Source organism: Engystomops pustulosus, chromosome 4 (genome assembly GCF_040894005.1).
Source record: "Engystomops pustulosus chromosome 4, aEngPut4.maternal, whole genome shotgun sequence".
NCBI lineage: Eukaryota > Metazoa > Chordata > Amphibia > Anura > Leptodactylidae > Engystomops > Engystomops pustulosus.
In genome coordinates, this window is record NC_092414.1 from 83,968,027 (window position 1) to 83,991,707 (window position 23,681).

The 23,681-nt window shown below is 35.3% G+C and overlaps 1 protein-coding gene across 1 annotated transcript in view; it reads right to left on the reverse strand.

The window, feature by feature from the left end:
• Positions 1-284: 284 nt before the first annotated feature.
• Positions 285-23,681, reverse strand: part of KITLG (KIT ligand) — a 44,765-nt gene continuing 21,368 nt past the window's right edge. Inside the window, exons 3-10 of the mRNA XM_072146532.1 lie at positions 20,541-20,603; positions 14,776-14,937; positions 13,092-13,248; positions 12,945-13,010; positions 6,745-6,860; positions 6,270-6,343; positions 6,115-6,173; positions 285-4,831 (exon numbers count right to left, since the gene is read on the reverse strand). Coding sequence (XP_072002633.1) covers positions 6,134-6,173; positions 6,270-6,343; positions 6,745-6,860; positions 12,945-13,010; positions 13,092-13,248; positions 14,776-14,937; positions 20,541-20,603 — 678 coding nt within the window. The 3' untranslated portion in view covers positions 285-4,831; positions 6,115-6,133. The remainder of the gene's footprint in view (positions 4,832-6,114; positions 6,174-6,269; positions 6,344-6,744; positions 6,861-12,944; positions 13,011-13,091; positions 13,249-14,775; positions 14,938-20,540; positions 20,604-23,681) is intronic.

Consider the following 23,681-nt stretch of genomic DNA (forward strand, 5'->3'; position numbering starts at 1 on the left):
TACCAGAGTTTGAAATAACACTCTTTAAAGAGATCTGCAAAGCAGCAAGTAGGACCTCAACTTTTCATTAAAGCCGGGCTATTTATTACCTCCAAACAGGAAGAAATGCCACTGATGGCTTAATGGCTTATTCCATTCAAGTAGTTAAAAAAAAGTTTTCCAATGTATGCACATGGACTGTGTGTTTAGCTATGTTGTTGAAGCTGGTAATAATAATTGTGTGGTACTCCCATAGAAATACATTTACAATATTATATATAGTTATGATGAGATAATACACCAGCTTTATGGCAGTGCATAGAATTCTTTATTTATAACAATAAAGTATATGTATACAAAGCAATACCAAATTCAAACCAGTAAAAAATAAATCAGGACATACATAAAATTTAAAAACAAATATATACATATCACAATATATAAAAGATTGACATTATTTTTTTTCTTTTGGCTTGCAGTCAGAATATAATTATCCAAACCATAACATTCAATGGTTCTACTGCTCATACCTGCACTGTTGCTGTAAACATCCTCATTATTTCAAGTGCCACAAAACATTTAGGTTACCACAAGTAAAAATGGCAATGTTTTGGATATATATATTACCATCATTCCACCAGTAAAAAGAAAAATGGCAACATTGTGATTATAGATGATCATGCAGCCAGTAGACAATTGCCATTGCTTTGGATCTGCTAGAATACCTTACTTTTGCTTAAAATATCTCCGTTATAGAAAATAAATTGTAACAAAACAACTAAAATAGAAAGGGATAGGATTAGATGAACACAGCACTCTTTTCAAAGCAAAAAAATGAAAAAAATCTCACAATTTCACAGATTCTTTAGTTTGTGTGTTTTTACATTGCAGTAAATCGTGTATCTTGGCACTTCTCTTTTAGAAGCAGTTTTTAAATGACATATCCATACGGTACTTTAGACAGCTTATGCATTTCGAGCATACAAGCTATGGATCTATGACTAAGAACGCGTTCCCTGGGCTGTGCATGTCAAACATACAAGGATCACTGTGCAAGGTTTGCGTGTGCGGTGAGCTGATGTCATGAGGGGGAGGGGAAAGAAAGGGATGATGTGGGAGGGGGTTTGGGTGAATATCGATGACCGGGACGGCCAGTGGATCAATTATGGAGACAATCACGTTATGATTGGAAATGCACAACCCCTGGGACTTGGCTGTAAGTACTGGCAGGGAGAGTCTATTGGAACCTGTCACCAGTGAAAAATACCCCTCTGGTGACAGGATCCCTTTAAACCTGCATTGATAAAGAAGTTGTTTTTCAAGAGTGCTGTGATTTCCTATTTTCTGCCATTGGATACCTCTGAAGGTTCAACAGGCTCCCCTGCTGAACCTCTGCGATACTACTCACAGGACTGTTTGATTCATACTGCTAAAGCATCTTAAAGTTACAGGGATGAGCTGTATCTTACTTTTTTTTTCTTTTTTGTGTGGTTTTTTTACGTTCTTTTTAAACAAACAGTCTTAACTTTTAATAAATGTTACTTTGGTACCAATTTGGTTTAAAGTCATATAAAATGAAAAACTTGCTTTGAAAGTTAGGTTTTTAATATAAAAAATATGGTTTAAGTTTTTTAACCTCATATTTGTTTGCCTAGTTGACAGGAATAAAACGGAAATGAAAAAAAGGATGCGGTTGTATATTGTGATACAACCAGAGGGAAAAGGCAGTGTACACCAATGTATACTACTAATAGCCATTTTAAAAAAAGTATTGCATGCAAAAACATCCACACCTTCCTGGCTCAGTAATAATGACTGTACAAACCTATATAAACTAATCTATATTCTTCCAAAAAGAGCAGCACAGAAGTAAATGGATTGTGTTTACTGTTGCAGTTAAGCTCCAGTGATATACATGGTGATGATGGCCTACAACAATTTCCGAACAGGTGTGAGTTTATTTTTTGTGAAATACTTTTGTAATTCTGTACAAACCTTTAAAACTCTTGATTATATTCTGTGTTGTTCCAATATTTTGGGCAAAGAAAATCTGGTACACCATAGCACCTTATATTTAACACTGTCCACAGGTTTTTATTGAAAAACATTTCAAATTAAGCTCCATGTTTTTATCTATTCTAATAAAACTGAGCTATGGGTTTATGCTCAATATTTTATTGTTTTGAATATAAAAATTTACAGTAGACGTTCTTGATGTATGATTATAACCAAATCCAAATTAAAACAAAAACTGTGATCTGAAATATTACATTTGTATCTGAATATTTATAAATGTTGCCATGTGCTAAACATTTTTCCACAGAGTTACAGTTCAAAACATTAAATGGATGTACAAAATTTCCTTTCTTTGGTGTTGAAATAAATACAGATATTATGAGAAACTGTACAATATAGATTGTACATGGTAAGACCTGTTTTGGTAATCATAAAATGACCCTCTTTTGTGTACGACGTCTTAAAGGGAACCTGTCAACCGTACCTGGCTCCCTGACACCAATGTATGGGGAGTCCGGGGAAAAGAAAAATTTAAACCGAGAATTGGTTTTGGAAGTGAGCTGATGTAAGCAGGGGGAGGGAGAAGGGGATAGCCTGAGGGAGTGGGATGGAAATTAGAGAAGATGAGAAGTGAAATGGAGGAGAAGACAACTTGTGCCAGAAACAATTAAAAACCAGGGGAATTATTGAGGTGCACCACAAAGGCATATTTGAAATCAACGTGCTAGAGGCTATTGGAAGCTGTCATCATGTAAAAATGACTTTCCTAATGACAGGTTCCCTTTAATGCTCAGCCTCCCCACACTGAAACTTGGTGAACTGAAGGCAGAATTGAATAGAACAGAGCTGCAATACCAAACACTACCTGTAGACATGTATGGCACTGCTTCTGGGCCAAAACAGCCACATTTTTCTTTAAATTTACATCTGCTGAAGGGTTTGATATAAAAGTAAATTAATTTGGGTTATGGCTATGAGAACTGGTTCAATAAATGGCTGGCACCATTATATGTTATTATAATACAAATGATAGCTAAAATGTAATTGGTTTGTGTGGGTTTTAGCATGTCCTTATTTGGACTAGCTTGTTATAATATGATGTATTTTCAGCATTACCACATATTAACAGTAACACAAACTCTACTATAGAAGTCATCTAGTCTAGTGTGAAATTGTAGTATTTGTTTTAATTAAATATTACAAAAAAATTTCACCTAGTGAAGCCAAAAGTTTCCACAGGGCCTGTTTGGCCTTTAGACCGACAATGAACATGAAAAGAAACAAACTCTGAACATTTGGCTGATGCATTTTATATTTACCTATTATCTTATTATATCTCCGTATATACCCTTATCTTCTGCGATGATGGACATGATGATTTGGATAATTATACAATACACTGTTTGTTATTGTGACAGTTGGATAAGTAATCTTGATTTTTATCGTCACAATTGAACTTTTTTTTCCTGCTACTACAGTGACAAGTTATTGTAAAATAACTTATTGTTAAAAGTGAAACCATAGAAGTTGCATACAGTGCCCAGCTAGGAGGTGCACAGTTAAAAATCTGATACTACTAGGACGTGGTAAAACTCTGGAAAATTGCTATGCAATAGAAAAATAGAGGCACGAATATTTAGAATTTAAAAGTTAACACATTTAGAACATATTAACACAAAATTAAGAAAAAGATGATCATTGTTTTCATGTTGTGGTTTTGGTATATGTGAAAGATGAGCAAAATATAATAACAGATTCCATTGAAGCACTACAAGCAAATGTTACTACTGGCATATGTTGTCAAATGAATTATTCATGTTATGACATCAGATTTGTAATAAAGTATTTAAGATCATAATTTCTACTATAGTAAATGGTTGCAATAAATAATTTAAATTGTATATAAATACAGACTACTTTGTTATGCCATTCAATGCATAACCAAATGTATTTTTACACTGTCACCAGCTCCAGCACTAATTTCCCATGGTACTTTGCTGAAGAAACATTCTTGTGGCAGAAATACTGTCATTAATCCTTTGTATGACTGCAATCAGAGCTATGCCACTATGATTCCAAGTGAAATGGATTTAAATAGATGATGTAATGTCTATCTGGTTATATTATTACTAACTATTTTGTATTCAATTATATCTAAAAGGCCTGTTCAGCCAACAGAGTCACCAACTCAATGTAAGTGGTACATATTATAATACTTTATGTACAGAAATGTGAGTCCAATATAAAAAAATATATTTATTATGTGAACGTTAAAAAGTATATACGTATATCCTGACTCTTGTGCTAGGAGAACTTTGCCCTATATATATATATGCTGCTATGAAAATTTCTTCATTTTTCTTTATGGTACTGTAGAAGGAATATATTGAGACATTATTCCAGGAATCAGGACCAAACGGAGCGTTACATACTTTCATCAATCTATTATATTTTCTGTTCCATCAACAATGGAAATGGTAAACTTAGAAAAAGGACAAGACAGACTAAATAATCCAGTAATCCTTAAATCTGTTGGCAGGATAATGTCTCTACCATAGACTTGTTCCCTAAGCAATAAGTGTTTGGCATAGCTCTGGTTCTCCATGTATCTTCAGTTGCAGGTTCTCCAGAAGTTCTAGCTATTGTCTTAAGCAGAGAGATGGGGCAAATGTGCATGGTAAACAATCCAGTGAGGCACAAACTCTTGCAAATGGTGTCAATTCAGGTGGCAATGACTGAATTCAACTCAAGGTAGTCCATATAACAGTTTGTTCGATCACAAGAGTAAGAGTCTGTTTTGACTGTTCCAGATATAAAGCTAATTGTGTGTTGACCCCTGGAGAGAAAATGGAGAAATAAAATAATAATAATTGGTTAATATTTTAGTTTGCACGCTATGAATATACTTTGGTGTCATCTTTATGTATCTGTTTGCAAGGTCATTGAAGCAAAACTAATAAACTAGATGCAGACTGTGGACAAAGGCCCAGGGCTTCTGGGCCATGTCAGTGGCATCAAAGCCCTGAAATAATTGTAAATGCTAGCTTATTGCAAAAAATCAGCGGCGGGGCTAACATACACTGGCGCATGAGTGCCGTCGTATGATAAATATCACCCATTTTATAAAATTGAGCAAACTACAATCAAGGGAGTCTACCAGCCAACAAATAATCAGAAGAGTAAACAGCCCTTTAGAAGGTTTCCACTTTTACATTTGTCCATCTTAAGCATATTATTTTTCTTTTCTTTCAAAATAAAAAAGCATTCATTTAGTCTCCCCAGATACTGCAAGGATTGCATGCACAGATTGATAGAAATGTAGTGCATGCAGAGTGCTTTGTCTCTTCGCATTGTAAATTCCAGTCCTGTACTGGACACATGTTGGAAATGCACTTATTGGCGCATGTGCCAGATTCCATACAAAACAGCGGTGATGTTGGCTTCTAACTACTATGTTTCCCCAAAAATACGACTAGGTTTTATTTTCAGGGGATGTCTTAATTTATCATGAACAAAAAAAAAAAACAACAACTTCTCTGACCATTTAACACTAAAAACTCTGTATTTCATGCTGAATTTCTTGAGACTCCATTTCTATTGGAATCATGGACCCCAATCCCTCATGGTTAGCCTTAAATGACTACTCACTGTCTGGAAGCTGATCGTATCGCATTTGCAATGTAACAATCAGTGATTTTATCCCATGAATTCTTCCATGTCACAACTTCTTGCTGTATCAAAATGATCAACTAATGTTAATGTTTGGTGTGTAGGGGACTGTAGCAATGACTGCCGTTAGGTCTTATTATTAGGGGAGGCCTGAAGCTGAGCTGAAATATGTTAGAAAAATTGTACTAGGTCTTATTTTCGGGGAACAGAGTAGGTTGCCAACATTATTTGAAGAGATACAGCGGCTAGTAGGTGGCAATGAGAGCCAATAATTGATGTAGCAAAAGATAAAAAACTAATATTGTAGATTTTGTTACCATAGTCCACTTGGGCAATTTCTCAATATTGTAAGCAAAATTTTAACCAATATTTGCTGAAAACAACCTTACAGTATCTGTACAAGTATTTATGCAGAATGTATAATATGACATGTAAAGAGTAATTACTTACCAGATATTGCTGAAAATGTCTATATTACAGAGACTTCTCTTGCTGTCTGCTGTAGCATGCTAAAAATGATATAACATGAAATGTATTAGGTTAAATATATTTTAGGAAATATGTATAAGTGTTCTATAAAATTCAGGAAAGATTATAACACATACTTTTCATTAGCCCCTCTTTGATCAACGCAGATGTCAGGGATTTCACTTTCTGAGTGACCACTTCTGTGCTTTACCTGAACAAATAAAACAAATAAGAGACTATAATGTTAATAAGAAGATAAAATACACAGAGTTTTATTTTTAAATCAGAACCTAATTCCTGAAATTTTACTCTATGAAAAATTATATCTTTATTCAGTTAAGAGATACACAAAACAATGTCATACTCAAATTATTCATTATGGGTTAGTCTTGAGCTATAAAGAAAAGCTGCTCAATAAGTGCTTGCCCTCTCTTCACCGCAATAAACATGGCCCGGGCCAAGGTTAGTAAGTATAGCTGTCGGACAATAGCCTAGAGCTGCATTAAGTGTATAAGCAGATTTAGACATTAAACACTAGTAATATTTAGACTAACACGTCTATAAATTAATTCTTGATCACCACCTTTAAAGGAATTAAAACTGACAACTTACCTTCCAACATAAAACACCAAAGGCAAATCCAACAACTAAACTCATCAATGCTATTGATGCTATGCTTGGCCATTGTAATGACAGTCTGCTGTTCATTTCACTTGGCTCTGTGTACCCTGTAATTAAACATAGAAAATAGTTCACACATGAAAATAACAGCAACCCTTAAAACCATAAACTATAATAAACACAACTGTACAATTCAAATATTAAAGTATATCTACAATCAAAATGATAAACCCGGGGATTTCTCATAGATCCAGGCACCGTAACTGTAATAATAATAACCATTGGCAAATAGATGCCCTAGTTTTAAATGACTAAAAGGCAATCTGACAAAGGGACATCCCTAGCAACTAGTCATGACAATGATTGTTCAGGGGGGTACCTGTGGCCAATCATAGTCAATAGGGGTTTCCATATGCAGCCACCAATCTGGCAATATGTCAGGTGGCGAACCCTGAACGCCAAACTTTAACGTAGGTTCCGTTCATCTCTACTCCACAATCCTTGTCTGCTGGGAAAATAAACATATTTCAGCCCTCTAATACTTGATACTTGAAAAGGCTTTAAAGATGTAGCACCTTTTGTGTTGTAGCAGTTTAATAGCCGTTACTTTTTTATTTAATGCACTTTCAAAAAATGTTTGCATAGTTTTTTCATGAAACATGGGGCTACTTAATAGCTGACAATGAATAGACCTATGAATGCCTATGAATATATAGTACCTGAATTTTCATAATGAACATAAAAATAACATCAAAAATTGATTCCATGTTGTGGTCTGGTCCTTCTGATATAATATATGTATAATCCTGTGCTAAAGGGGTGACTATTTGTTTTGCATTAGTTGGAGTTGTTATTTTATTTGAAAAAATGTTGTAACTTTTATGTACTGTATGTGTATGTGTGTTTTTTTGATAATTAATATGGAAGAATTTTAAAGTGCTAAATTTGAAGTGGTCTTCATTTATTAAATGGGTTATCCAGAGCCAGGATAGGGTCTAACTTGCTGATAGGTGAGCATCTAACCTGTTGTCACTGGAGAAGCCTTTTAAAGTGATTTTCGTGTTTACCCATTTTAAATGTGTTGCACATTACTGATGAACATACTAGAAAGGATATTGTCCTGAAATAATCATGGATTACAGACACCATATTATACTTCGAAACATCACTACCATGCAAAAGACAAAAAATGGAAAACAAGTATGGATATAATTTTTGGTACTTGTGAAGAACTGTAAGGTTAAAGTTATTCTAAGGTATAGATAATCTAATCTTGAATATGAATTTATTCCTAAATTGTGTACTCATTTTTTTCTAAATTAGATTTCTTCCATTAACACCTTTTATAAGCTAGCTACATTTTTCGTCTACAGCTATTATATGCTCTGGAACAATGCTGAACGTGTCAGGATAGCTGGAGGAGAGATCATCATCATATCTAATTACATCCGGAACTAATAAAGCATGGCAACGAGAGAAGCACAGACGGTTTGAATGAGATCAAACTAAAGATGAACCTTTAATGAGGATGTAGGTTTTACAGTGAAAAATATCCCTAGTACTTTAACTATATACAGATGCTTAATAACAACCATCCCATACAGAGAACAATATGGCTCTTTTATAAGACCAATGGAAAGAAATGTGGTGGCCTCACAAACATAAAAAACCCAGGGCGGACATGGGCGACATCGGACTTCTGTGCTACAAAATACGTAATGACCTGCATCTTCACCAGTGATGATGAGCCATGGCTGTCAATCATAGAGAATAAATGGCTTGCTTTAGATATTGAGGAACATAAGTATTCCCTTTATTATTTATCAGACACAGCACTGCACAGTTTGTGGTGTCTTGTATTTCAGCTCACAATTACTGTTAAGGGGATTATGTTGAAGGGAACTGCAATGTCAGACACAGCCACTATAGAAGGTATGGCACTGTGCTTAGTGATAGAGACAGTTGATGAGAGCCAGACCCCACCGATCTGATATTAATAACCCATCCTATCTGGGGAACAAGCAGTTGAGCCCAAATGCACAGGTTGACCAATTGAAACACATTCCCATTTCTGAGCTTACTGAAGATGAAAATACCCTGTGGAGTTCACATTCCACTATGTAACAGCGGGAACACCAGGTCCAAATTAAATACCAAACATAGCAGTAAAGTGGGAGCTACACTATGACACTACATTCCATCCTTGCCAACTAAAATTCAGTGTAAATATTTTATAAATAAGATGAATAGATATAAAAGATTGCCAGAAGTATGATGTCAAGTAACGAAAGGAACCAAAGGGAAAAAAACAGACTTGAAAGTATTTGAAGTACTGCAAATGTCTCTGTATTTAGAATGTGGAAGGTGAAGTGTATAGCACAGGGATATGCCACAATGTAAATATTTGGAGTAGGTTAATCTGATATAGAACACTGCTTATTAAACTGGATAACACTAGTACATGGAATATAAATATCAATAAATTCACAGGGTTTACAGACACATTAAAAGATGTTTTGTCGAGCAGGTACTTTGGGAAAATTGTGTTGGTATGATTAATAATTGTAGTGGATATTTTTCTGTGTAACAAGCTGGCTGTAGTTCTGGTTTTTTAGCTATGTATCCTTAACGTTATAGGGGTTTTCCCCTTTCAGCAAATAATTAATATAGCTGGTGTAAGAAAAAGTAATGCAATTTTCTAATTTTTCAATCTTTATATATAAATTCCTCACGGTTTTCGAGATCTCTGCTTGCTGTCCTTCTATAGAAAGCTTCTATGTTTACTGTGAGTGGATCTGACCCTGGTCTTGTGATGGACATACACGCACAAGTTGTTAGCAGAGAGTAACCAGAGCCGTGCTATACCCATAGCCCATCACATGACAGATTTCTATCCACTGGAAGTAAACAGAGAAACTTTCTACAAAGGATGGAAAGCAGAGTCCTTGAAACTTTGAGGAATTTATGTAAAGAGTATATTGGAAAAAGGTACAAATTTGCCTTACACAAACCATTTCAATTATTTACTGACAGTGGACAACCCCTTTAAATATTGTATATTAGGGGATTGCTATTATATCCTATTATATCATGTATTTATTACAGATATTAAATCTTTTGCACTGGTCTACTTGATATATATCATATAGAATAACCAGTATTTGGACTGAAGTTAATCATTCTTCTTCTTTTTAGTTTAGCCTGAATTATCAATAAGTAAAAAACCCTAGATGTCTCAGAACATAGTACAAGCTGTGTGTAACCTCCAGGGAAGTGGTCTGTGTTGCTCATCGATGACTTTCCTATACCTGTAATGTTTATGATGGCTAGTGCCTAGAGGTCCTTTCCCTAGCATGTATTGCTGTATTTCCCCTCATTATGCAAATCTCATAGCATTATACATTAATACAGGAAAATATACTTATATCAACCGATGCTCATGGCAATGTCACACCTTAACTGCGCTAAAATATTTCTATTCTAAAAAAAATTCTTTGATGTTTATAGCTTGAACATGATGAATTGATTACAGACAAGTTCATAAATGTGTCTGAAAGGCAAATTATTCACCTTAAATAGCATTCATGTTCTTTAGGGATATTAGGAGGATATTATCACAAACGTATATTCGCTAATGGAAAAAGTTGCAGCTCCTAGGTTACAGTGAGAGAAAAAGCTGCACAATGGGGAAGATTTCATAGCCTGTCTAGGAGGAAAACTGTCTGTCCATAGAAACCAATGACTGTGCAGCTTTCATTTCATATACTGTGTTTGAAAAAGGAAAGCAGCAATTTAATTGGTTACTATGGGCAGCAAACATAAATTTTCTTAGTTTGCCTAAATGTACCATATTGTGATGTACTTTAAACCTTAGGGTGTAAAAGGTATGACTGCGCCTCTATTCAATGACCTTATAGGGCCTATAAAGTATCTCTTTCCCATATAAGACGACTATTGTTATAAGGTTTTATATAATATTATAGTTTGCAGGTCCAGATTTTACATTGGTGACTAGCAGGTTAAAGGAAATGTGGTGCCAATTTTTAAATCAGATAACAAATTGCCGGATTGTAGATTTGTTGTCTTCCATTTTCTCACCATAACTGCAGGGGCTGCCATCTTGCCTTAACTCTGGTCCCAGCCTTTCATGATAGCCATTAGCGCAGGCTTAGGCCTCATGCAAGCGAATGTGTGCTTGCTTGGGCCGTAACAGCGGTGCCAGCACACATGAGTACTGCACACCCCGACACTCTCCATAGCCAAGTGGACACTGCTGCTAAATGGTAAGATATAGGACATGCCGCAAACTTTGCCCCCCGCGTTCATCTGGCCAGGTTCGCCGTGCAGTGAGAGAGTCCTCACTGCACCGTGATCCAGTACCATAGACCTCGACGGGGGCTGTGATCTGGCCGCCAATATTTCAGTCAGATTACAGCCCCTATAACGGTCATGTTCACGAAGCCTTATAGTCACCGGTAGCAATAGTCTAAAGCTCACTTATCAAAGTCTTTGGAAAAACGATCAAAAGATTAATTTAAAATCTTTTCACTAAAAATAAGTTTAAAAAAATAAGTAATTTTCTGGTGATTCCTTCACTGCAATGGTGAACCTCTGCCTGCCTTCAGCACATTATTAGATTGCAAGGGGACATTTTTAAACTGTTGTTGATAACTTATAATTTTATTTGTGGTATTGATAACAAATGATTACTTAAAATAACCAATATATAAGCATCAGTTTACTTTATATAGATATATACCGTGATATAGCTAAAGCTGTAATATAGCTAAAGCTGTAGGGGCCCTAAGTACCCAAAAGGAGTAATTTATAAACACAAAGAATCTAAAAGAATTTTCAGCATTAAACGATTGTCTTAAAGTAAATATAAAAGTTGTCACAGCTGTGTAATAGGCTTTTTTTGGCAGGGAACCTGTAAGAAGTCATTTATTTTGTACTGCAATTTGGAATGAATAGTTTATAGTATTAGAGCACAGACAATACAGTGAAAATGTTACAAAATCCTTTTTGTTATATGCCAATATGAAATTTACTTTTACAACTTATAATATTAAATTGCATTTATGTTTGCCAAATTTAAAGTGATGTGCAACTAGTTATAAGAAGGGTTTACAATTCTTAACATGTGCAAAACAGAGAGGTTTTACTTCAATTTCATCTTTTCAGATATTGAGGACTCATTCATTCGATATGTCATCAATATCCAAACTGTGTTAAACACTTACACCTCAACAATCTGCTGATTCTGGCACATAAAGGGCAGAAAAGTACAGCAGTTTTGTGTGTCACTGTCAGCTCAGGGAACTACAACTAAGCTCAAATACATGTAAATGGATACGTCATCAATATCTCAGGGGAGGAAACCCCTGTTCAGGAGGGTCTCTGATCATAGTGATGGCCATGACATGCATGTCAGAGGTGACACACCAAGACATTTTTGATGACATGCAGCAAGCTGACAGCATCTGGAGGCAGGGTTGTTTTTCTATTGTGAGCGCATGCAATGTCCTTCACTAACAGAGGTAAGATAAAAGACACTGGCTGATTGCTGCTCTATCTTCACTACCTGATAGTATCACCATCCAGAGGTGGGGCAACTCAACTGCTGTGAGTTCTGTGCAAATGGCGGCCATCTTAACTCTTTTAGCAAAGACAGCTTGACAGACAATGAAGCCACAGCTTCCACCCATAGTAAATTATTATTATAATTATTATCTTCTAGCAGCTACAAATATCTCACCCTGTTGCCAGTGTACCCACCAGATTTACCGCTTGGCAATACTGGGGGAAAAGAAGACCACATCAGAGACAGTTAACCCTGCCAAGACCTCATTGCGCTGCCACTCTACCCCAAAACAGTTGAGCCATCACTGTCCTCTTACAGTATGATGCCCCTCTTCCACATTCTCCCTACATTGTATGTATGTAAACAGCAGCAAGCTGATATCCATTACCGGAAGGGTCATGCGGGCTCGCACTTTTGTCATAAATACACTAAAGTCATAAACCATCTGTCTAGTAGTGTCTAATAGTCTAGTACTAGTCTTTAATAACACTTAGAAGCAGCCATATATCAGCAATTCTTTTTCATGGAAAAGATAAATAAAAGTAAAGGGGTTCAGAGAGTGGGAGAACTGTCTGACCTTTAACATCAAGCTACTCGATGTACTTACCAAGTCTAGTATTATTTCGTAAATGACTCGATGCATATTGTGTGTTTCTATTCGTGACATAATCCCCTAAAACAGGAAACATGTATAAGATGTCTTTTTTATTATCTGGATGAAAAAGATACATCAACCAATTTCAGCAGTACTCACCTAACTCAGGATCACTTGTAGGCACCACACATGTAGTATTATAATTTGTATTGTTTATATCCTTGAACACATCAAATGTGCTGGTCACAGAGTTAAAAAAATCTCTAGGTACAAATTCCCCATCTGAAACATTATCTAAATATTCTTCTACAAATTCCTGTAAAGAGAAAAGTAAAAGTTACTATACAAGTCCACTTATGTTTCTGAATTATAATACTTACAACCTGGTAGACTGAAAATGTAAAGATTTGAGAACCTTCTATTAATCCTCCCCAGCTGGGTCATCCACCCCCCTCAGTTTTAAACATATTTTATTTATAGAATGAATTTTAAATATTTAAGTAGAATATTCACAGAATGCATATGAAGTCACAAGAGGCCATGTTTTTGCTACTAGGTTAAGTTCTTTCACCTATCTGCACACGCAAGGAAGAATGTGCTGCTTATTCCAGCAATTATGTCTTTGCCCGCAGCTACATTCTCTACTCTGTGGGGGGCCCTCAGATTTCTTCATATTTTTTCAAGGAACATCTATTACTGTTGCGTTTTAGATTCTTTTCTGGTAAATTAATGTTGAACTTGTCCTTATTGTATTCTCTTGGCTTGAAGGCAGAAAGGAAATAGAGCACTGAACCATGTTACCCATTGTTAGAGACAGGAAGGGGAATCTTATTGACCTCCTTAGTCATAACCGGAATAAACTGAAATCTATTCCTCCAAATCCTTATCTGTATATATGTCATACCTGAATATGAGACATGACCTCAGAGGTTTTGAGAAGTTGCCATACAAGACATCACTTTAAGTTAGCTTTATTTTGCGGTAAGGAGCCTGTATTTGGCGTTAGTAGATGAATAAATATCTACTCAGCTTGAAAAGCTGATAGTATCACTGATTCTATGTTCTGTTAACTTGTCAATAGAAAGTAAAATATATATTTATACTAGTGAATGTAGATATGAATAAAATAGAAAAGATTTAAAGATTTACTGCTAGTATACGGGACCAGCTTTATGTCTGCATTACTTTTTCCCAGTACACGGGGCACTATTGTTGCCAATAGAAATAAAGCCCTGAGGGGATTATATTGGCTTTTCCTTTCTCATAAGAACATCAAACATCAGTGGCCATGAAGTAGTTGTGGGTAAAAACAGTTTCAATAGTAATGTGGACATGGTGCCACCATTTCAGTAAGGCATTTGTCCTATAATGGAATGGAGGCCAGTTAAAAGGGAACACTCTAAAACATACTGGTAGGTTGATTAGATTATGCGCTCCATGGGGACAGGGACTGATTTGGCAAGCTCTGTGTAATCTGTAGGCAGTATATAAAAATAATTATTACTATTATTAATAATAATAATAATTATCATATATGAGTGGGATTGCTTATGGAGGTGAATGAGGATATTGGGGAACTTCTCTAGGGGAAAGATGATACCTTGGATGGATGAATACATGATATTGAAGTGTTTGGTACTTTACCGCCACTGAGAATTTATAGCAAGGATGCATAGGCACTTAATCCCATGATTCATCTAAAAACCATTTTTACCAATAGATATCAAGCTGATAATATGAATAAATTTAATACTAGCAATAATATGAGCTTCACATTGAAGACATCAATAATAAAACAATAATTTACCAACTATTAATAGAAACATATGCTAATATTAATTACCATTTGCTCATTGAGATGGACACAGTTCCTGATCTCTCGAAAAATTAGGGACAGGTCTCCTAAGATTCTATAATTTTGTGACGTAGTAGAGAATTTGTATACAAGTAACTCAAGGCGATTTGACAATTCATGCACCATCACGTATAACCAGCAATGTTTTGCCTGCAACAGAAATAAAGAATATAACTATGTACAGAAACAGTCATTTATAAGAGAACATACAATGTACTTGTTAATCTAGCTCTCATAATTGTTTTAATAACAAAATGATGTCGGCTCAACATTATGTCAGAAAAGCCAAATTACATTTCAGCTCAATTGTCAGCATTTTATCTAGTACAGATGTTCATTATTGATGTTCAAATGCCAAATCATTTACCAACTCTGTACAGTATTTTCAGGTAATGAAAAATAATCAGCAGGTTCGAATTTATAAATAGCACATATAAATATAAAACAAGGCATATCACCTATCTACACTATGTATTAGATGAGCCAACTGTAGGTTAATCAACTATAGAAAAGCTTAATGTTGTGTGAGACACTGAAGGGGTTAACTGTGGATGGGCGGTATGTTTCCCCTAGGTTTTCCTACTATGCAAGGCCTTAGTGCTGAGGTTGTGTTGTCCAGCACTTTGGACACAGGTGGTGGGAACAGCCTAATCAGCCTACATAAAGCCGCTGAGCAGAGCTGAGAGTGTTGTCTCTGACTGGAGGCTGGAGAGCACGCAGCCTTGACCTCTGTGCCTGGAGCAGCAAAGTATTTTTGTTAGCGGTGAGTTAGAGAATCACTGTATAGTTAGCACCCTGACGGGTAGGATATTATTTGTTTTGTTGCCTAAAAAGGGAAGGCTGTTTTATTTTGTTCTTGCTGCAATAAACACAGGCTAGACCTGTTTTGGACTGTACCCTGGTGTCACTGTCTTGAACTGCAACTGAAGTTCTTACATATTTAACACTTGCCCTCCTCTGTAGTTACGCCTAATCTACATATGAAGGTCCATCATTTGAAAGGTGTGACATTCAGGAATTCAATAAACTTGGTGACAAACATAGTGGGAATTTCCCATCTCCTCTGACCCAAAAAACAGATTAATGATTTCAATTAGCCTATTTTTACTACTAAACCCACTACAAGAGACCATGGAATGCAATATTTAAATATAGTTTTTTGGGCCATTAAATAACAGTAAATAAATAAGACTTTTGAAAATAATTCTTCAGCTTGGTAGGCAGAGGTGAAACTATAGGAGGTACAAAGGGTACAGTCACTTTTTAAATAAATCTTTCTTGATGCTTCTATTGCTGGCCTCACTATGTAGATAAACATTTAGGCAAATAATTCTCCTGAAAGTGTCCCAAAGGTAGTCCCTCATTCTGAAGGGATCTTGGAGCTCTACATTATGCTGCATGAATATTAAAGTTAGCTTTTTACAGTGCTTTCATTAAAAAACACCCAAAAAGATATATAGGCATAGCTCGCACCCAGTACAACGCTGACAATACTACCTTTACATTTATTTACAATAGCTAAAGAGTAAAAATAAGCTAAGCGAAAGAGTGATTATGTGGCTTTCCCTATGGAAAGCCACAATAAAATGTAAATTTATGGTCTGTTAGACCTACAGTAGCCGTCTGCAAACCTTTGTTCACTGAACAGTGAAAAATGCCCCTATAAGAAGGTTTTGGAATTTTGAGAACTGCAGGTCAAAAGGAAAAGGAATGTTTGTGAATTCCACTTTAATTGGCCTATTAAAAAAGTTGATCAACTCGCATTTCAAGTTTAAAGGTTTCAAGATTTGCATAAGACACATGTCTCCATTTAGACAAAGCTTTCAGTGTTACTATAATAAACATTATACAATCACATATAAATAAAAAGCATGAACATTTGCATGTTAATTATATGTATCACTGTTTTATCATTTTACATAACACTGGGGATTTCCCTGATTATAAATGATGAAATAACAGAAGTTGTGAAGCGAGGAAACTTTAAGGCGAAATGGGTCACACATACAGTAACTTCCCATTGGCCTTATTAATGTACTGGTGAAATATATAAAATGAAAGGGTTGCTTCAAAGAAATAAATGGAAATGCAAATATAGTGCTTGGTTGTATAACTAAAGGAAAGGTATAATATGTAAACACAGGGAGATTTGATGCCAGGGATTTTGATGTGCTTTAGCGAGAAGAGTCTTCTACTGCACCAGATCAAACAAAATGTTCCCCCATTTATCTTGTTTCTTTCTAGTTTTCCTGTCGTTCTAGTCCCTTTTATGTCTGGTTTATTAATCTAATTTGTCTTGCATGGATTTTTCTTGTGTTACATTGAATCAGTGCTGTAAGGAGGTTGAAGGATGCAACTTTTTAAAAAAGTTGCAGTTTTTTTGGTAAAAAAAAAAGTAGCAAAGTTGATTGTCCAATTTATTCCTGCCAAGTTTGCAACCTCAGACCAGATGAGCTTTCGTACTTTTTTTCAGACTTTTAAACATCTGAAAACATAGCACCAGTTGCGAAAAAAGTGTAAAAAATTTGCAAATTCACAACTTCTGAGAATTCTTCAGTACTGAGAAAATGAAGAAAAATAAAGATAAACTTTTCCCAATTTCTAATGCTAAATGATAAATCTGACAAACTTTGCACTTCCTATAGATATGCTCAGATTACACCAAAAACACAGATTTTTTGTCCCAAAGCACTTATCCCAAAAACAATGCCCCATTTCCCAAGGACAAGCCTTACTGGTTGTCCCAGTCATAAAAAGGGTCTAAAAAGTTAATTTAACCCTTGATAAATGTGGCCCATGGCATTTAAGATAGTTTTGTGGAACAATTTACAGCTGAATTCTGTCGCAAACAGACTGCTTAACCCTCCCCACTATGCTCAATTCTGGAAAACCAACAAAAAGGCATTCATGAAACATATTAGGTTCAAATACAGGCTTTAAAATTATTGGAAGGCCTTAGGCATAAAATGTCTCAGGAAAGAAGGGAAAAGATCATGAATGAGATATGTCAAAAGATAAAATAAAGTTCATGTGTTGACATGAAACTTTAGAAACTATGCAGAAAGATGTGTAGGAACGAAGAGGCAAGTGTTGGTAATGCAGAAAAAACTTGTGCCATTGGAACGTAAGACTTGGTTGAAAATGGAGTACAACTTCGTACGGCGGAACAAAACCTATAATATTTCTAATGTTATCCCCAAGGGGCAGCTGAATATAAAACACTCAGTAGATTTTATGCTTATTGACTACCCTCCCCCAACCCCGTCATCAGGTTCTGTTGGAGTACATACACAGACATAATGAACCATTACCGAGCGACTTAAAATTGTAAATGTGGTACCTTCTCACAAGTGGTTACATTCTATGAGAAGAAGTAAAACAGAAGGTAAGTACAACAAACGAGAGTTGTTATTCACCAGATAAGCTGTATAGTTTACCAAGATAACACAAAGATAACTGAAAATCTTTTAAAAAAAACTTGAAGTCAGAGCAGAAGAGTTTATATTTTTGGGGAAAATGATGAGGAATGCATTGTATTACCATTTACCTAATCTGTATTCAGAATATAAATTTGTTACTAAATAATAGTTCACATATTAAATTATCCTAAATTGTAGATTAAAATATAATTTGATATAAAGTGTCAACCATGGAAGTGGAAATAGGACAAATGACAAACGGCTTACAACACAAAAACTAGTCGAATGATAAGTAGAGATTGTGTGGCTCTTTGGCCATGGGCGAGGTTGACAGATATGCATATTGTTATATCCCAGGAAATATCAAGAATTAAGTCCAAAGAGCAAAAGTCACATTATTAGTGTGGGCACTTAACTTGCTTTTTCTTTGGATATGCCCTAGTCATTTTCTACATTACTTTATGACAGTTCATGGTACCATTTGCTAGAGGTGCCACAAAGAAAGGAATTCCTTATAAAAACAATCACATTATATATAACTAAAGTTGTAATTAAAAAAAAAAAATCATTCGTAGATCATAACTGTAGGTTAACCATCAAATGACCTTGTACAAAAAATACAGACATTTCTAAGAACACAATAATCCATCTGCATTGACCTGTTGGCCTCTTTGGGTATAAGCATCCTAGACACCACCATAAAAACTTGTGTTATTTATTACTAGTCATGCCCAGATATAGTACCTGATATATTGGAGACAGACTGTATGTATAGCGGAATATATGATGTATATAATTGTAGTAGGTCTGAGAGTATAGACTAATGTGACAATTTAGTGATTAAGAGCAATGACTTTTGATGATACTATCGACTATACTCACATTCCACAATTTTGCTAACATATGACCTTTTGTTCCTTTTCTAACACGTCTGTTTTAGCAAATACATTTCCAAAGAGGTCACTGAAGCTACTTGCGTGTTACTACATATTTCTTTGTTCGTATGATCCCTACCCTTCATACTCACTAATCTTCAAGTAGCAAAGCTAAGGATCAAATACATTAATAGATCAGGACGGAATATGGCCAGATTTTCATTTCATGCTTTGAACAACTGGTTTTAATGTAATGTAGTCTATCACGTAGCACCCAATGAGGTTGTACATTATGCTTGTAATAGAAAAAGTAATTTTGATAATTTTATTTTAAAAATTGGAACTAATCATCATCAATGTTTATTTATTTTGAATTAATAGAGGACACTACCAGTCTCCAGAGTGCCAATTTTTTTTATTTACATACAAATCATATGTAGCAGTAGTATGAATCACATGGATGTCTAATTGAATTCAAGAGAAGTTATGCTTGTGGTGGTACCCCATGGAACCGAAAACTTGGTTCTCTCACAATTTCTGCAGATTTTAAATTGATGCTGTTGTGTATGTATTTAATATATGGACACAGGTATGGCAACCAGAATGAAATATCTATTGCTCACAATGCTGAGACATGATTGATAAAAATAATAAATGAGTTTAGACTACCACAAGATACTACAAAATGTACAACTGGCAGGCTATGCTGGCTGGTATGACTGGTATGTAATATGCAGAGTATAAAATGTTATTTTCCACCCCTGTAATCTCAACATCCAAACAGCAGATAAATCTAAATTTTACACGCTAGCTCTCATATCATGTAGAAATAGCTGTTAATAATTGTTAAAAAAACTTTTGGAAATTTGTAACACAAATATTACAGATGTGTTAGAATAATATGGTTATTCTACATGTGATATCACCAACATTTGAACAATGACACCCAAGACGCATAAGGTATTACCCACAATAACTGACCCCAAATCAAATATATAAAGCAGCTTGATGTTATTAAAAGGTGCTGTTGACCCATAATAAGAGGATGTGAAGTGAGGTGTCTTAGGAAGGCAACCATCAGACAATCATTTACAAGCCACATTCTCTCCAACAGTGGTCAATAGAATGTTGTTGGGCAAACTCTCCGATTTCAGCTGCAGTCTCAAACCATTTAATGTTCATGGCTAACCAATGATGGTGGAGGTTGGTTTTGGGAAGGAGTAATACATGTCCTATCCTTTCGTTTAAAAGGACATTAGCCACTAATAGTGAATTTCCTAGTATAAGGAGAGGGAGGAGTAGTTGCAGACCCAACACTGTGCATGTGCATGGAATGTCTTAGCCAGAATGAAGATTTGCCAAGACTTAGTTTTTCAAGGTCAACCTGCAACACTTAACAAATAAACAATTCGACAAACAAACAACTACAACAACCCAAATACTACCAGATAACTCTTACCAGATGATCCTTCGCTGGAACACGTTTTAGGCGCATAATGTAATCATTTGGGAGATTTCCAACCTGAAAATGACAACAGAATTAGTTAGCGATAGTAAATAATTTTTTATTGTAACTCTAAAAATATTGAATAATGAAAGAAATCAAAGGGAATTAAGTGTTTATTTTTGGAAAATGCTACCAATGTCATGGCTGGGAAGCTTGAAAGTTCTACCAGAAAACTTTCAACATTACAACAAACATCCGGCAAAATTTTAACATGAGGTAAACAGATGGCTTGCCATATAATAAAGGGATCGCAAATAGGTACCAGGGTGATTCTGTAGTCTGGATTTTAGCGTGCTAATTTAAAGAGGATAGTAGGAGGCACAAAGCACCATTTTATAGGAGATGCAGAAACTACAATAGTTTCTACTGTACTCAGTAGTTACTTGATGAAGCATCAACAACTGGTATACAATACGGGATTCGTTTTCCTTCCTAGTACAGGCAGTCCCCGGGTTACATACAAGATAAAGTCTGTAGGTTTGTTCTTAAGTTGCGTTTGTATGTAAGTCGGAACCGTATACTTTATCATTGTAACCCCAGTCAAAAATTTTTAAGTCTCTGTGACAATTGGATTTTAAAAATGTTGGGTTGCCATAAGAACCAGGATAAACAATAAATCTTAATTACAGGCACCATTGATAACTGTTAAAACTGTTTATTGTAGCCTAGGACTAAAGTACAGTAAATTACCAAAATCCAGAGGTCCGTTTGTAACTAGGGGTCGTATGTAAGTCAGGTGTTCTTAAGTAGGGGACCGCCTGTAATCCAGAATGCTATATGCCTAATATAATGTATTATTTGTGAGGGAAATTAGAGTTAACAACTTTTACTGCTGTCCTTCCTGATGCGTTCTGCAAGAGACTTCTCCTGGAACTTGAGTTTTTCCCATCTCCAGACAAGAATACATCTGCTTTTCCTCTGATTTTGCTATTATGTTCCAAAGTTTCACCTGAACCTCATCACATTACTTGCCTTTGTTTATAGAAGCCATGGAACAATTCTGCTGTCCATTTTTTTGGAAAAACTTTATAGTATGGATTTTAGTGGGAAATTTAAGTAGGACACACACACCATCCATCCCATGACATCAAAATGCCCTAATAAGTCTGAAGACAACTCTTTGAAATCACTGAATAGTTAATATAGTCTAATGCTCGCCATATACACAAGTATCATATTTTTTTACAGATGTAAAGAAAGGCACTAGATAGTAGGAGAGGTCATCAATCTCAGTTTGGTTGGGATTCATATCCAACACACTCATGAGCTGTTTGACAATGCAGTCCTAGTAATTTCCTCAGGGAAATTAAATCTTGTCACTTGGCCATCCTAAAGCTCCTTACCATTTTAATATATGTACTATATAATGTACAGGACTATACTAAGTATGTAGTAAAATAGCCACAGTATTCATTTTTCTTTGGATTCTTACTTTTGGGCTACAATTTTCTTTAAAAACCACATCAAGGCCAATATGTACACGCACATGTTTAGTATAGATTAATGAATAGATGTTGTGATGATTAGTAGATGTGATTAGAAATGAATTACACAGAAAACCTGTCACTCACACATGTAACCTTACTGGTTTTTTTAAGAAGAAACATCTATAGGATGTGCACACAAGGTCAGCCTGCTGTCTTTCTTCTTATCCCTATCATATACAGATCAAGCACCAGCATATTGCAGAGCACTTTACAACTGGAAATATTTTGAGCATGCAGAGCTGAATAAGCCCTAAAGTCAAAAACAGATAGGTCAAGCTACAAAGGTTAAGTGATTCATATCAAATTACATTTTTTAGCCAGTCTAAGCGTGGAACAGCTTGACACTGAAGAAAAGCATGGACATGATTTACTGTATGATGCAAATGTAAAATAAACGCAAGGTGGATTGTTGTTGCAGAGTTAAACATTTCCATAATTCTAACAGGATTTTCATAAAGATGTCTTCATTTTAATGACATAAGGATTGTAATCAATAATGAAGATTATTTGAATAGAGAATATTTGTTCTCTATCCCACCAAATCGAAGTGGTACTTCAAAGATAAACTCTAATATATCAATATGCAACTGATCAATGCAAAGCAAAATGTGCATGAAACATAACTAATTAATCACAAATAGTGTACTACATGGGTTATTAGTATGAGCTGTTAAAAAGGACCTCAATTGACTTTGCTTCTTCAGTTCTTGAGTTCATTTTCTTCAATTTCTGCATTGCTCAGAATGCTCTGCATTGCTCAGAGATGTATAAATTGTCTCTATGCAGTCAGGTACAAACTGTCTGTTTTTATGGTGTGAGTGTGTGCATCCAAAGTAATAAAACTCCGGGTTAATTTATTCATTAATTTCTTTAAAGAGTAACAAAAGAAAGTTACAACACAATTGTTAGTTTTAATAAATATATAAATATTCCCCATAATCTGACACAATTTTAAGTAATGAAAGGTAAGAATTCATTATTCTTTATGCCATTTCACCCAGCAGTATTTTGGCCAGATAGTGATGCTTAAGTATGCATCAGCAAAAAGCCGTAGGGGAACATAATCAGGAAGATAGAATATTTCAGCCAAAACTTGCAGTAGCTACAAATTACATATGAGGTGCAAATCTAAAGCAAAATGTACATCAAAATACACAGGTGTGAAAGTGACCATAGTTTATATGGTGTCTCACCGTTATGTGGGTGACAAGTATATATCTAGTATAATAACTTTTTTATAGGAAACTTTTGTGTTACATTAAAGCCTCACTCTCTCTCTCAACTCCATAAGTAAAATGGGCAACCATTCTTCATTACGTTTTGTAATGCATGTAATGTTTTAATACTTAATGTCAAGCAAGCATATAACAAAGTTGTTTAATCAACGGTTATTCAACACAGTCCATTCATGTGAGTTATAGAAGAGAGCCAAATTTCAGGATTAGGATTTTGGCTCTATTACCTTCATTATGAATTTGTGTTTGCAATGCTATTTTTTTCAAAGAAGCTGGCAAAGCTTGAGGAGTGGATGCAAACAAACCGTTCCAAACCATATTTATTCACCAAACAAGGCAAATGATTTTGATGGCCAGGTAACTTTGTATAG